The 14,432-nt window shown below is 36.3% G+C and overlaps 1 protein-coding gene across 1 annotated transcript in view; it reads left to right on the forward strand.

Annotated features, from left to right (window-relative positions):
• The window catches only part of hmcn2 (hemicentin 2), a 172,742-nt gene that overhangs the window by 139,929 nt on the left and 18,381 nt on the right, over positions 1-14,432 (forward strand). The window contains exons 65-75 of the mRNA XM_001920466.9: positions 1,785-1,975; positions 2,114-2,195; positions 2,287-2,457; positions 2,593-2,745; positions 3,939-4,076; positions 4,175-4,296; positions 5,182-5,422; positions 7,270-7,329; positions 7,472-7,591; positions 10,203-10,337; positions 10,540-10,659. Coding sequence (XP_001920501.5) covers positions 1,785-1,975; positions 2,114-2,195; positions 2,287-2,457; positions 2,593-2,745; positions 3,939-4,076; positions 4,175-4,296; positions 5,182-5,422; positions 7,270-7,329; positions 7,472-7,591; positions 10,203-10,337; positions 10,540-10,659 — 1,533 coding nt within the window. The remainder of the gene's footprint in view (positions 1-1,784; positions 1,976-2,113; positions 2,196-2,286; positions 2,458-2,592; positions 2,746-3,938; positions 4,077-4,174; positions 4,297-5,181; positions 5,423-7,269; positions 7,330-7,471; positions 7,592-10,202; positions 10,338-10,539; positions 10,660-14,432) is intronic.

The following is a 14,432-nucleotide window of genomic DNA, read 5'->3' on the forward strand; positions in this document are numbered from 1 at the left end:
CATTTTTTTGTTTTTGAATATTTTCCTTTTTTTTAGCTGGTTCTTTTTTGGTTTTTATTTTTAATAAAATAAAGGTTCTAAATTATGTTAGTTAAAACCAATGGTTTTTGCAGTGCTATTTTGTATAAATGAAAAGCAAATTTGCTTTTGTCTCCTCCCTGTTTTGCTGATCCGAAAAATGGTCTGATCTGTGATTCAAAAACCATGTGATTCGAATCGTGAGATTTGTGATCCATTACACCACTAGCTATGGTGCTCTGCATCTCATCTGTGCTTTCCCTCTCTTTCACACTAAAACACACACAATGATGTACTCTAAAATAAACAGATGTGAAATAATCATATTTCATTTGTCAAAAAATATTATAACAAATTGAGTAGATGCCTTGTAAAATCATTCAAGTGAGTGGAGAGTTCAATTGTAGCTATAATGAGTGACTGTGCTACCTTTTTGGGGTAGCATAATTTGCTCCTGCGTTTATTTGTGGATAAATATAGTCTAAATCATAATTATTCTCAATAAAAGGGACAAGGTGTATGTAGATTTGTATTTTGAAGCTATTAACATATATGAAAACATAGTAAGGAATTAATATAAATTTATACATAAACAGATATATGAATGTCCTTGCACTCAAGACAAGACAAATCACACTAAGAGCTGAGTGATATGACACGGTGCATAAATGTGTTATAAAAGTTTTTTACTAGCAATTTACGTGTGTTTGTTGTTGAATTACAAACATACTATAAAAGTTTCACAATATGCATGTTAAAATAACAAAAGATACATTTAAACAGAACTTATGTTTTTTCAGTGAGGCACATTCGTGATCAGACAGTGGGCTGAGACCTACTCATTTAAGCCCATCACACGCCAGACATGCAGTGCTGTGCCACATCTTTTAAAATACTAAAAATTGTTTTCAATAAGTGTATGCAGACCAGCGCTACCAGTGACCATTTTGATAGAAACCAATATAAACTGACTTTAGTCTCCCTGCTTCTCCCTTTTTCAAAATAAGAGTCCCACGTACAAAGCAAGTTAAAATAAGTTTTTACAGTTTTAAAAATAAGGGAAAATTCATCATTGTCGTAATCTATCTAGGAAACATTGTGGCCAATCAAGCACAGCCTGGGACATGCAAATTATTGATCCCTTGTGCAATGTTACAGTCAAATTACTGTTGAATATAACAGTTCTAATTGTCCTGTTGGTCTGTCATTTCCATCTACTACTCAACTCTTATAATTCAACTATGTCTAGGCAAATTTTTTAAATCAAAATGTTTGGTCCTTAATGTATTTAAATTTATTGTGTTACACTGTGCTTTATAATGTGTTTTTTTTTTTCATTTTATTCTGTGTTAAATGTGTTTGATTCTGCAGCGTTGTTGATATGTATCCAACTATTTTTAAAACTATTGTTTTAAAAACTATTGTCATGCACCGTCTAGGATGGTGCACAATATAACACAAGAAAAAATGAAATTTTATTGGGGTTTAAATTCAGGAGTTTACAAGGCCAAAATAACTAACACAAAGCTAGTTACACAAAAAAAGAACACAAAGCTAGTGACCAAAACAAGATGGCCGCCAAGGAAGTTATGTCACAGCTTTTAAAATATTGTAGGCCTATGAGAAGCAAGCAATCAGTTGGAAGTGTCCAGTCAGATGTTTTCTAGACAGAGCAGAGAGACAGGTGAAACACGACAATCATAGAGTTTTAACAGATGTTGAAAATACAGGTATTGACCACTACTGTTTACATTGTGTTCTTCCAGAGCCTCCTGTGCTGAGAGGGGAAGCCCACACTTCACAGACTGTAATTCAAGGAAAATCAGCCATGCTGGACTGTGCAGTCAGCGGCGATCCTGTCCCTTCCCTTCGCTGGCACAAAGACGGACAGCCCTTACTCGGATCTTTGCGGTTTCATCCCCTCCGTAATGGCTCTCTGGCTCTTTACAGTGCCATAGTAAGTAGTACTTTATGATGAAAGCAATGCCTACAACATTTAGGACTTTTAACATTTAATACTAGAAGTTGTCATAAGCTGTTTGACCAGATTTTGATCAAATAATGCATGTGAGACCTAAATATATCTGTTTTCCAGATTGGAGATTCAGGAGAGTATAGATGTGTTGCTGAAAGTGAGGCAGGTGCTGCAGAAAGAACAATATCACTGAAAGTACAAGGTAGCAATTTTATTAGAGCTCATCTATATTAGGATAACTGATCTAATGTAGATGCATATTCTGATATTTCACATTCTCTTGTGTTTTTCAGTCCCTGGTGGTTACTCAAACTGGGAGGAGTGGGGCCCGTGCAGCGTCACCTGTGGTCAAGGCATCCAGGAACGAATCAGATTTTGCAACAATCCACCACCAGCCTACGGCGGCCCATTGTGTGAGGGTCCAAATGTAGATTCCAGGAAATGTCAGGCCTCACTCTGTCCAGGTGAATTGAGAAAACAATAATGATGCAATAAAGTGAAGCATTGATGGTGTATTTGTTGTAAAATATACTTCAAACTTTCTCTTATGGTACACACTACAAGAACCCTGACTAATGTCTTTCTGCTCTGTTGGGTAGGAGAGTCTCCACGGCGTGCACGGGGCAGTCTGATAGGCATGGTCAATGAGAAGGAGTTTGGGGTGGCATATCTAGAAGCCAATATCACAGAAAATGATTTGGAGGGCACCAGCACCCTGGAGGCCCATGTTGAAAACATTCCTCCAAGTGTTGGTGAGTGATCTATAATATACACCACCTGACAAAAGTCTTGTCGACGATCCCAGTTGTAAGAGCAACTTGACTTTATTTGGAAAAATGTCAGAAGGTAGATTTTTCTGATTAATCATCTGTTCAACTGCATCATTACAAATACTTGTAAAGACCTATTGGAACCAGCATGAACCCAAGATTCTCATAGAAATCAGTCAAGTTTGGTAAAGGAAGTATCATGGTTTGGGGTTACATTCATTACATTCAGTATGGGGGCGTGCGAGAGATCTGCAGAGTTGATGGCAATAAGGCATTTGTGCTGCCCATTACTTTACAAACCACAAGAGAGGGCAAATTCTTCAGCAGGATAGCGCTCCTTCTCATACTTCAGCCTCCACATCAAAGTTCCTGAAAGCAAAGAAGGTCAAGCTGCTGCAGGATTGGCCAGCCCAGTCACCAGACATAAACATTAAGTCATTGCAGAGATGTATGGAAGCCGTCCTCCAAGCTCATGGGAGTCATACACAATATTCATTCTCTTTTCACTGCACCACGACTTTATATTATATACAGTACATTATCTCTGTTACGTGACAAGACCTTTGTCTAAGCAAAGTCAACTCTTACGGTCCTAATTAAATAATTACAAATCTAGACATGATCATATATATATATATATATATATATATATATATATATATATATATATATATATATATATTTTTTTTTTTTTTTTTTTTTTTTTTTTTTTGGTAAAATAAGCATAATCTAGAGGCCTTTGCCTCTCACATAAGCCACTTCTGATACCAATGATAAACTAGAAGCCAAGTTATTCTTTGTGTGTCCTAAAACTTGGATAGGCGACAAGACTTTTGTCAGGTAGTGTACATGCCATATAGATTAACAGGAATTTGTCAAAACAATATCAAAATGTTAAATAGTTACAAGCTGAAAATAATTAAAAATTACAAGGACACCTTGAAGTAAAGTGTCAGTCTTAAATGTTTTGGTAATTGAACTACATATCCTGACATGAAAGTCTTATCCTATTTATTTGTATTCTGATAGCATCATTTTTCAAATATCTACAATGTTCATCATTGAAAAATCAAATGCCATTATTTTTTCTCTACTATCATTAATTATTATTCTTATTTTTGAACAAAACATTTTGATCATTTATTTATTTTATATTATTTCTACCTCCTTTACAGGTCCTTTGTTGCGAGTGCTTGTGTCTGTATTTGCCCCGGTATACTGGACAACAGTGTATCAAACACAGGAAACCCAGAATGGCTTCTCCATCACTGAAGGGCAGTTCAGACAGGAATCTCAGCTAGAGTTTGAAACAGGTTACAGTGCTAATGCTCTAATAAGACATGTAGCTGTAAATGAGGACGAGACCATTACATTGTGGATCCTGAATGTGTGTTGTGTCTTGAAATGACAGGAGAGATTTTAAAGCTGACACACGTGGCAAGAGGTCTGGATGGAGAGGGAGTTCTGTTGGTAGATATTGTTATCAATGGATTTGTTCCTCCTATGCTTTTGTCCTCTAATCTCAATCTACAGGTAAGTTTTTCAAACTCAAATGTGTAAAGTAAATCTCAGCAGGCATTACTTCAGTCTTCAGTGTCACTTAGTTGTTTGGAAAATTCTAATATATTGATACAGTATGTTGGTTAGGTGTTTATGAGTCTTTGATTATTATCAATGCAAAAAAGAATTTGAATTTGAATATTTTTGGAGTTATTGAAGTCCTGTTCTTAAAGATTCTTTGAATGAAATTCAAAAGAACAGCTTTCATTTGAAGAAATAAAGACCTTTATAATTTTCCCAGAAAATTTGCCACTTTTGCATCTTTCTCTTAATAAAAGTTTTAATTGCCTAACTCCCTGATGATTGCTCAATAATGAAGATTCTGTCATTATTTACACACCCTTCACTTGTCACAAATCTGTTTGAGTTTCTTTCTTCTGTTTTGAGTTTTGACAAAGGTGAACACATGTAACCACTGCTTTCCATAGTATTTGTGTTTTCTACTATGGAAGTCAATGGTTACAGATTTTTAGCTTTCTTCAAAGTATCTTCTTTTGTGTTCAACAGAAAAAAAGAGGGTCACACTTTATTTTGATAGTCCGTTTGTTGAATTAAATTGCATTGCATTTACATGCTAATTAATTCTCACTGGATTGTGAGTAGACTGTTGGGGTTTGGGTTAGTGTAAATTGACGTACTTGCAAGCTTACTTATAGCGAGTTAAATGACTGTTGAAGGAGCAGTATCAACAGATATTAAGCAGACAGTCTACTAACACTCAAATGGACCACCAAAATAAAGTGTTACCAAAAAGAGACTCAGAAAAGAGACTCCAAGTAATACTAGAAACACTTCTTAAGGAGCAGTTCCTCCGAAAAAGACTCTTGACCTTTTTTTTTTTCTACATCTTTTCATTAGGAGTTTGACGAGTCGTATGTGCAGACAGGCTCTGGGCAGCTTTATTCCTGGTCCACACAGAATCACATTCGGGACGGGGCTCCTCTTACCCTGCGCTGCAATCATACTATGGTTTTTGAGGGTCCAGAGAGCCGCCAGGGGCCCCTGCTTCAGCTTCTCAGACTGACAGGAATAAGTGGCACCTACAGCCTTTACACTCTCAGCCTAGACTTCAAGATGACAGCTTCCTTACTCATACCAGGTCAGGCTCTTTAACTGAGGAGGTATGTTAATCGTGTGCGAACTCGCATAAAACACAGTTGTAGTTAGTCGAAGGGCTGGCGGATCAAAGTCAGGATGCAGGCTAGTGTTCAGGGCAGGCAAGACAGAGTCAAGATACAGTCCAAAGTTGTCAACGGGAAAGCGGGCAAGGATCAGGAAACGCTCAGTAATGTTAGCCGGGTGCAAAACAAGACTTCGCACTGAACTGTAGTGAGAGTGTGACTGAAATAGGTGAGTGTGGGTCGTTATCGGGATGAGGAACAGGTGTGTGTGCTTGTCCGTTTAAGTGGATGACGTAATGTCTAGAAGTCCCGTGATGAGGACATCTGCTGGCCAGAGAGGGGAATGACTGGGACCAAGTCGGTGACAGAAACAAAGGATTCATTGGATTTAGTAAATATTTTTAGGGTTAGTGATTGCAAACAATTTATTTGGGCTAAATTTAAACAAACAAATTAAGTTGAACATTAGTAAATTTAATTAGTTTGTTTAAGTTCAGAATATAAATCGTTTGCAATCACTTAGCTTTAAAATGTTTAGTAAATCACAGGGCTCGAAATTAACATTTTTGCTTGGTAGCACCGGGGCTCTTAACTTAAAAAATGTAGGCGCATCAGCCAAAATTTAGTCGCACCCACTAATTATGAGCACCGTTGCTACAAGTTTCATACAAACATATTTATTGTATTTGAAATCAACACTTATCAAACAAAAAAAATAAAAATTAATAAATATATGCAAGCGTAAGGAAAATATGTTTCAACGAAATCCCGTTATCACAAGAAAATACATTTTTAATACAGAACTGACTAACCAAAGCATACGTGGAGCGCTCACCGGCCCTGCACGCACTGCTTGAATGAATCTGTTAACGGTATAACTGTGCTGTTCTCACAAGTGCTGTCTGATATTGCACTGATGCTTTTGACACATACTGTACCTTATTATATGCATACATGTTAATAGCCATACCGTTTTTTTTATTAGTAGCGTTAGTTTAATCAGTGTAAGCAAGTTTGCGATGGTGTACGTGGTGTTAAATTTGACATAGCTGTCACTTGCACGGCGGACAGCATCTGGCGATTATATGAAGGATTAAACTGAAGCTCTTGTGCTAGATGTGGCAAACAGTTACCTGAAAATTCCATCCCACAGACTTTTCATAGCGGACTTGAAAACAATGGAAGTCTTCTACTCTTGGAAAAGTGTAAATGGTGGATTAACATTCAGCTGTTGATTTGGTGTGACCTCAGTTTTGTCCAATTCAAAAAATTCTTTGTCTTGAGTCCAACATCCAGCTGTGCAAGAAAACATAAGAATCTGACATAAGTGAGGTCATCTTTCACTGTATTGTTGTTAAATATAGAAAACATTTTACAAGTAACTTTTAAATCTTGGACCTTATTTTTGAAATAAAAAAGGACCAATAAAAAGGTGTGAAGCATCAAAAGCGGCCCATATTAAAATGAATTGGAATACTTATTAGGCTATTGTTGCTATCCATGAATTTTCACACATACTTTTCTACAAGAGAGGCTAAATAAATTGTGAGTCTGGTCAAATGACTGTGCAAAGTTGAATGTACTGGTCAGTTTGTTATTTGCCTAACAAATGATGTGGTTATGATGACAATCTGACAAGCTAAGCTAAAAATGTGACTAAAAGTATTTCCATTAAAAAGAAAACGAGGTGAATTACTGCAAAAAGGTCAGTTTTTAGAGAAATAAGAACTACTCTTTTCACTGGGCTGGCTATGGGCCTGTAGTTGTTTTTAATTAGCCATTGTTTGTCTCAAAAATGTCTGATCAATATTTACATTTTATGTAGAGGGTGATGGGGAGACCTGTCCAAAAGGTTTCATCTTGGATACAGCATCTTACTGTGCCGGTATGTTGTTTAACCGCTTTAATTATAATCTGCTGCATGCTAGATATAAAAGCTTATTTATTTATTTATTTGTTTATTTATTTCAAAATATTACAACTAAGCTGATATAGTGTAATCAGAATGTTTATTTTTTCTGTCTTAGATGAAGATGAATGTGCTGTAGACTCTCCCTGCTCACACTCATGTAATAATAATATGGGTGGTTTCTCCTGTGCGTGTCCGTCTGGGTTCACCATCTCTACAGAGTCAAACAGCTGCCAAGGTCAGGCCTACATTATTTGAATTATTATTTTTTTTTTGTAAATATTGTTTTTTAAGAAGCATGGCGGAATGGTGGCTCAGTGGTTAGCACTGTCATTCATTTCCTGACTTGGCCAGGTGGCATTTCTGTGTGGAGTTTGCATGTTTTCCCAGCGTTTGCATAGGTTTCCTTCCGGTGCTCCGGTTTCCCCCAGAGTGCAAAGAAATGCACAATAGGTGAATTGGATGTTGGAGCGAATTTATTTGTGTGTGTGTGTGTGTGTGTGTGTGTGTGTGTGTGTGTGTGTGTGTGTGTGTGTGAGAGAGAGAGAGAGTGAGTGAATCGGTGATTGCATGGGTGTTTCTCATCACCAGAGTTCACAAGTTCATGTGTGATGTCAGTGCTGGGCTGTGGCTAGATAGGCATATGTCAGAATAATTTGCGGTTCATTCCACTGTGGCAACCCTTGAAAAAAAAAAAAATCACAAACTTAGCTAAAGAAAACTGAGTGAGTAAGTGTTTTAGGAAATATTGTATACAAATTTATAAAAACGTAATTTTTTTTCTGAACAATGTAATCATCTTTTAAAATTTGAAGTTTTATTTAAAAAAAAAAATGAGGCTATATCAAGTCTCTTACTTAGCCATAACTTCTTATCCGGGAATTTTTTTAGAGATTTACTAAAGCTTAGATAAGGACTGTGGCCTGGTCATTGTATTATCTCAGTGTTTCATCTTTAAGGATCTGCTGAACCTGTTTTGCTGCATGACTGTGCTCATTGTTGAAATTCGAAACTTAAAATTTTCTTGCTGACTGTGTGATGAGTGCAGAGTACAAGTCACATGAAGGGGTTTATGATAAATATTTTGCATTCACTCTGTCATGTAACGGTGTAAGAGGTAAAAAAAAAAAAAAAAAATCTCCTAATCATGATACATCACTTCCAGGGCTTCCAGAGATATTCTGTTAAATTATAGAAAGTTACTATTTAACAAAATTACAAGCAAAAACTGTAAAAATACAGAACATACTTTACGTTAAAAATTCATTAAATTACAGTTAATTACTGTTGATATTTTGTATTTAAACTGTAAAAAAACAGTAAAAATCAAAAGGAAACTACTGTAATTTTAGTAATTATTACTGCAATTATACAAAATATTGCTGTCATTTTACAAAATTATTACTGAAAAAAAAAAAATATATATATATTATTTAATTAATGTGATTTTTAAGATTATTTCTGTAATTATACAGGTTATTAATGTAATCATACCAATTAATTCATGTGATTATAATGAATATTGCTGTAATTATACAGGCTATTACTGTAATTTATACAAATTAATTGATGTGATTATACAGATTAATTAATGTAATTATGCATAAAATCTCTAAACATTACATAAATCTTTTCACTTTTAACATACATTTAAAACCGAAAAAAATATTTGAAAGAATGATTAAAAAAGGTTTAGTTGTTTATTGTTGTTTTTGTCATAAAACACTGTAAATATATCTATAAACTATTATATAGTTTAACAAATATTTTAGGATATGTCATGTGTCATGTGAGGACGCCTGGACAACAAAGTTGAGGATTAAATAGTAGTTTATTAAAAGAATCATCTTGCAGTTAAAGGTTGGAACAGGAACAAACAGGTGCATACAAATAATCCCGATTCCCAAAAGTAAAGGCGGCAAACAAAATAATGAAGTAAAGGGGTCAAATGCTGCAAGGCAAGGGGAAATGCATTGTAATGCTCACTAAACAGTTTAAGACTCGGCAATAATGTGTCTGTATGTGCAGAGTTCATAGTCCTTGAAATCAGTCCATAACTATCTTCTGACTGTTTGTAATCAGTCAGAAATAGGAATCCGACTGTGCGAGGTGCATGTTGGAGTTGTAGTTTGTTAAGCTGTGTGTAGTTTTCCTGCAACCCGCAGGCATTAGATCACTGATGATCGTAACAATTAGGATAAAAACATTGTTAGAGTAGTAAAATAAGCATTTTATAATTTACAGTGAATGCATTATACGCAGCCTACAAACAATATTGAGCTTCAGAGTTTTTGCATTACATAGGAAACAGTATGTGTGTAACATTTGTTTTTTTAAAGAAAAGGTCTTAAAATTTAAACAACTTATAAAAACATCCCATTATGTAAATAACTGGTTATTAAATAAGAATATGTCAATAACTCAGTTTTGACAAAAATTTCAAATAGAACCTTATAATTCTAAGGTGACGGGGTGTTTCTTTTGTTTGTGGACCACAAAAGAATATATTATGAAGAACGCTGAAAAACCTGTAAGTGATTTCCATAGTATCTTCTTTAGTGTTCATTAGATCATGTCAATAAATAACTGGTGTAACCAGTTAATGAATAAAGGTCAGTTCACACTTGCTTTAATCCCTCTGAAATGCTTGAGCTAGTTTCTGTCAAGCCGTTTGTTATTTTTTGTGATAAGAGGCTTAAACCGTTTATTTTGTAGGACAATAGTGTTTTGTTGTCTATGTAATACATGGCATAGAAATATTGCTTTATTTGCTATCTAATAATGTAACGAAAGCAATGAAAACTAGCATCTGTTTTACCTGAGAAACTATGATTTTTGTTGTGATTCAGATATTGACGAGTGCTCCCAAGGCTCCCACTTGTGTCACCCCAACCAGCAGTGTGTGAACACCGTTGGGACATATCGCTGTCAAGCCAAGTGTGGACTGGGCTTTAAACCCAGTTTAGTTGGCACCAGCTGTGAAGGTTAGTCTGATCAGTCAAAAAATAAATAAACTACATTTTCATCTTAAGGATATTTAATGGATGGAGAAAAAAATATGTATATATAACAATTGTGATTTCCTCCATGAAACTCACTGAAACTGGACAATGCAAAAATAACTGTTTTCAACTGAAGAACCATCTGGAATTTGATAAAGGTACACTGACAGATCGTGTCTTTCAGATGTGGATGAGTGTCAAGAATCAGCAGTGTCCCCATGCCAGCAGCAGTGTTTCAATACTCTGGGCTCATTCCGCTGCACCTGCCATCCAGGATATCAGCTAGTGGGGCATCGCTGTCTAGGTCAGGTTCATTTTTAAAATTACTTTCAATTTCATAGGTTCATCAGGTCTCATACTTTATTTGTAACTGAAAAGAATAGTATTACATTTGAATAGTCCACCCAAACTGAATTTTCAGTCATCATTTACGCACCATAGGTTCATTTCAAACCTGAATGACGTTCATCATCTATTATTAATAAATTGGTATTATTCTTGTTTAACCAATCATAGACAGCAGGTTAGTGTTGATGGAACACTATCTGAGCCAACATTTCTGAGCACGAGAGCTCCACAGGGCTGTGTTAGCTCACCGGTTTTGTTCACTTTGTATACAGATGCATGTAGACGTTCTTATTCTAATAATTACGTTATTAAAATCTCAGATGATGCTGCCATTTTAGCAGTGGCGTAGCGGATGGGCCCGCAGGGCACGCACCGCAGAGGGGGCCCCGCATGATTAGGGGGCCCCACGTCGTCGCAATTTTCAATAATTGAAATTCCAGGAACCGCAATAATCAAACTCTTGGGAACAACTGTGGTCGGAACCAAAGTTCACAGGTCTGTGCTCTCTGAACTCCTCTCAAGCGGTGGACTACTTCATTCTGATTGCTTGCCACAGAACCACGTCATAGCCAATGAAGACTCGCCGCTGTTTCTCGCCGCCGGTTCTCGTTAAAAAATGAATGACTTTTGGCTACTTTGACGCTCTCGCCGCTTTCAGTTTGTGATCGCTCCTCAGTTTGTGAAGGATTCCCACCCCCGCTCCACCCCGCCTCCTTTCCCCACTCCTCAATTTGTGACATAGATATATACACTAGATATCGCATAGGGACCCTGAGCATGCGTCAATAGCGCCACCACATTGGTACAGTGCTCCCAGGACAAATGTCATTCAACCGCACTAGTCAACACAGTGTTATTACGTAAAGATGCGGGACTTTAGCGCTGTCTACGGGTGTAGTAACGAGCAAACAAAGAAAACAAAGCACAAAGGCAAAACATTTCATAGGTAATATTAAGTTTTTTACGTTTTAGTATGTTCTGAAATTTGTGCTAAACAGGTAGCGTTATTGATGATAATACAGTCACTTACTGCATTCATCATAAGGCAAAGTAGCTCCAATTTGCACTAAACACTCGGCTTATGCTAGTTTTGTTGAATAAAATCAGCAAACAATGCAAAAGAAATATGACAACGAGACGCTGCGCTGCCAGAAACTTGTATTATTGTCGGCTAATGAAGGAGTCATTCATAACGAAGATTTATTCACAAACAAATCGCTCCCTCCGTCAGTATGAGAAGTGAAATCAGGAGAGGAGGTGTGTTTCATACGGTGGCCGGGAAGTGCAAAACAACATTACAAAGTTTGAAACACTTTTACAAAGCTCGAGACAAATTTACATTTTGAAAAGCATTTTTACCTATCATCAGACACAATTACATAGGAAAAAACAATTTTACAAAGGACGAAACAAATTTACATTTTAGAAAACAAATTAACAAGACGCAAAACACTTTTACAAATCCCGAAACAAATTTACAATTACAGATTCCCTACGGAAAGGGAATGTACCACACCCCGGAAGTGACGTAGAATGTACCACACACCGGTAGTGAACCGGAATGTAACACACACTGGAAAATATCAATAATATCCAGCTCGTGTGTGACTTTGTAGACAGGTTTCCACAAGTCTACAGCTTTAAAAATCATGGTTTGACTAACTGCGATAAAATAAATTAGAGCTATTCTGAGAAAATATCAGCGTGAGAGTGCATAGAAACATGTAAATGCAAGTACATGGAAATAATTGAAGCACGGCACATGTTGAGTGATGAGATACCAAAACCGATCTCAACCCGTATATCGGAGTAGCTTAGTTGGATAAATCGGTTGATCCTCGTGAAGAACCTTTTGACTTGGGTTCGAATCCCGTTGATGACATGTCAATTATAATTATTTCATTAGATTAATTTTGGTTTATGCTGTTCTGCCACACAAATATTAAATCAACAATGTTTACACTGACACCAAGTAATAATAATCTTTATTTGGTATGGGCATGTTACTGTGAAAAAGTGACAAATCTGCCAATCTGCAAACGTGGATAGTTTGCACATCTGAAAGGGAGCCTCAGTTAACATGGACACCAGTTAAACCATAATACAGTCTTCCTTCAGTTTACTGTTAAGAGTCCTCAAGCAGAGGTTTACACCGTGTAGACTTGACATCATGTTTACGATTACAGCGTACGAGTGGATCTCGTAAAAATACTGAACGCGTCCTTTATAAACTCTAAACACCGACCACACGCAAAGCAGAACCATGTTAAGCTGCTCATGTGTTTGCCACAAAACGGGCAAAACAACCCTCGAACGCTGTCCATGTTCGGTCACCATAAACTTTGTTTACGCCATGTACTCCACAGCACGAATTTACCACGCTCACCAGCAACAACAACTTTCCCCGTGTCACTACCGGTGTGTGGTACATTCTACGTCACTTCCGGGGTTTGGTACATTCCCTTTTCGCAGGGAATCTGTAATTGTAAATTTGTTTCGGGATTTGTAAAAGTGTTTTGCGTCTTGTTAATTTGTTTTCTAAAATGTAAATTTGTTTCGTCCTTTGTAAAATAGTTTTTCCTATGTAATTGTGTTTGATGATAGGTAAAAATGTTTTTCAAAATGTAAATTTGCCTCGAGCTTTGTAAAAGTGTTTCAAACTTTGCAATGTTGTTTTGCAATTCCCAGCCACCGTTGTTTCAGGACACGGATTAGATCAAATTTAACAGAGAGGGTGAATAGTACATTTCTGTACACACAAACACAAGCTTTTTGTCAGGAATGCCCGTGCGATCAGTGATCCATCAATGTAGAAAAGTGATGTAAAATTATAATTTTCATAATTAAAAAAAAAAATTGCATACTAACATCCAGGAAAACTCCCGATCATAGATATATGTGTATAGAGATTGGAAGATTTGCGAGTTGGTCTAATGATAACCTTCTAGCTTTGAATGTCAGTAAGTTAAAAGAGATGGTGTTTGACCCTAGATGATCATAGGCCTGACTATCAATAATTAAACCATCAAACTCTTCTTTGATTATTCACTGAAATGGAACATACATGTAGAAAATCTCTGCCAGAAGCTTCAGCAATGACTGAATTTCCTACGACGTCTGAGAATTCATGGAGTGGATCAAAAACGTATGATCATATTTTATCAGACTGTTTTCAAGAGCTTAATGTCTGGTTTGGCAACTTGTCTGTGCAGCTGCCAACTAAAGTAGTCCATTTGATTCACAATGCTTGGATAATTATGGGTGTATCAAAACAGATGTCCCTGCAGCATGCAGTTGAAGTCATAATTATTTGCCTATTAATTATTTAAGCTGTATAAAAGTGTCCTGAAAAATATCTAGTCAAATATTATCTACTGTCATCATGGCAAAGATCAAATAAATCAGTTATTAAAAATGAGTTATTAAAACTTTTATGATTAGAAATGTGTTAAAAAAATCTTTTGTCCATTAAACAAAAATTAAGAAAAAATAAACGGGGGCTAATAATTTAGGGGGCCTAATAATTCTGACTTTACACACATTAAGACATGCTAAACAAATCATCTGTGACTTCACATGTTCTGCGTAATGAGTATGAGTTGTTACCTTCAAGAAAAAGGTTTAGAGTACCTTGCTGTAGATTAAACAGATATAAAAACTCTTTTATCCGGTGAGCGTTAAGCTAATAAATAGTGGTGGCTTAGGCTGTGAATATCTTTGTTTTTATTT

The sequence above is a fragment of the Danio rerio genome, chromosome 8 (assembly GCF_049306965.1).
Source record: "Danio rerio strain Tuebingen ecotype United States chromosome 8, GRCz12tu, whole genome shotgun sequence".
In the NCBI taxonomy this organism is placed as follows: Eukaryota; Metazoa; Chordata; class Actinopteri; order Cypriniformes; family Danionidae; genus Danio; species Danio rerio.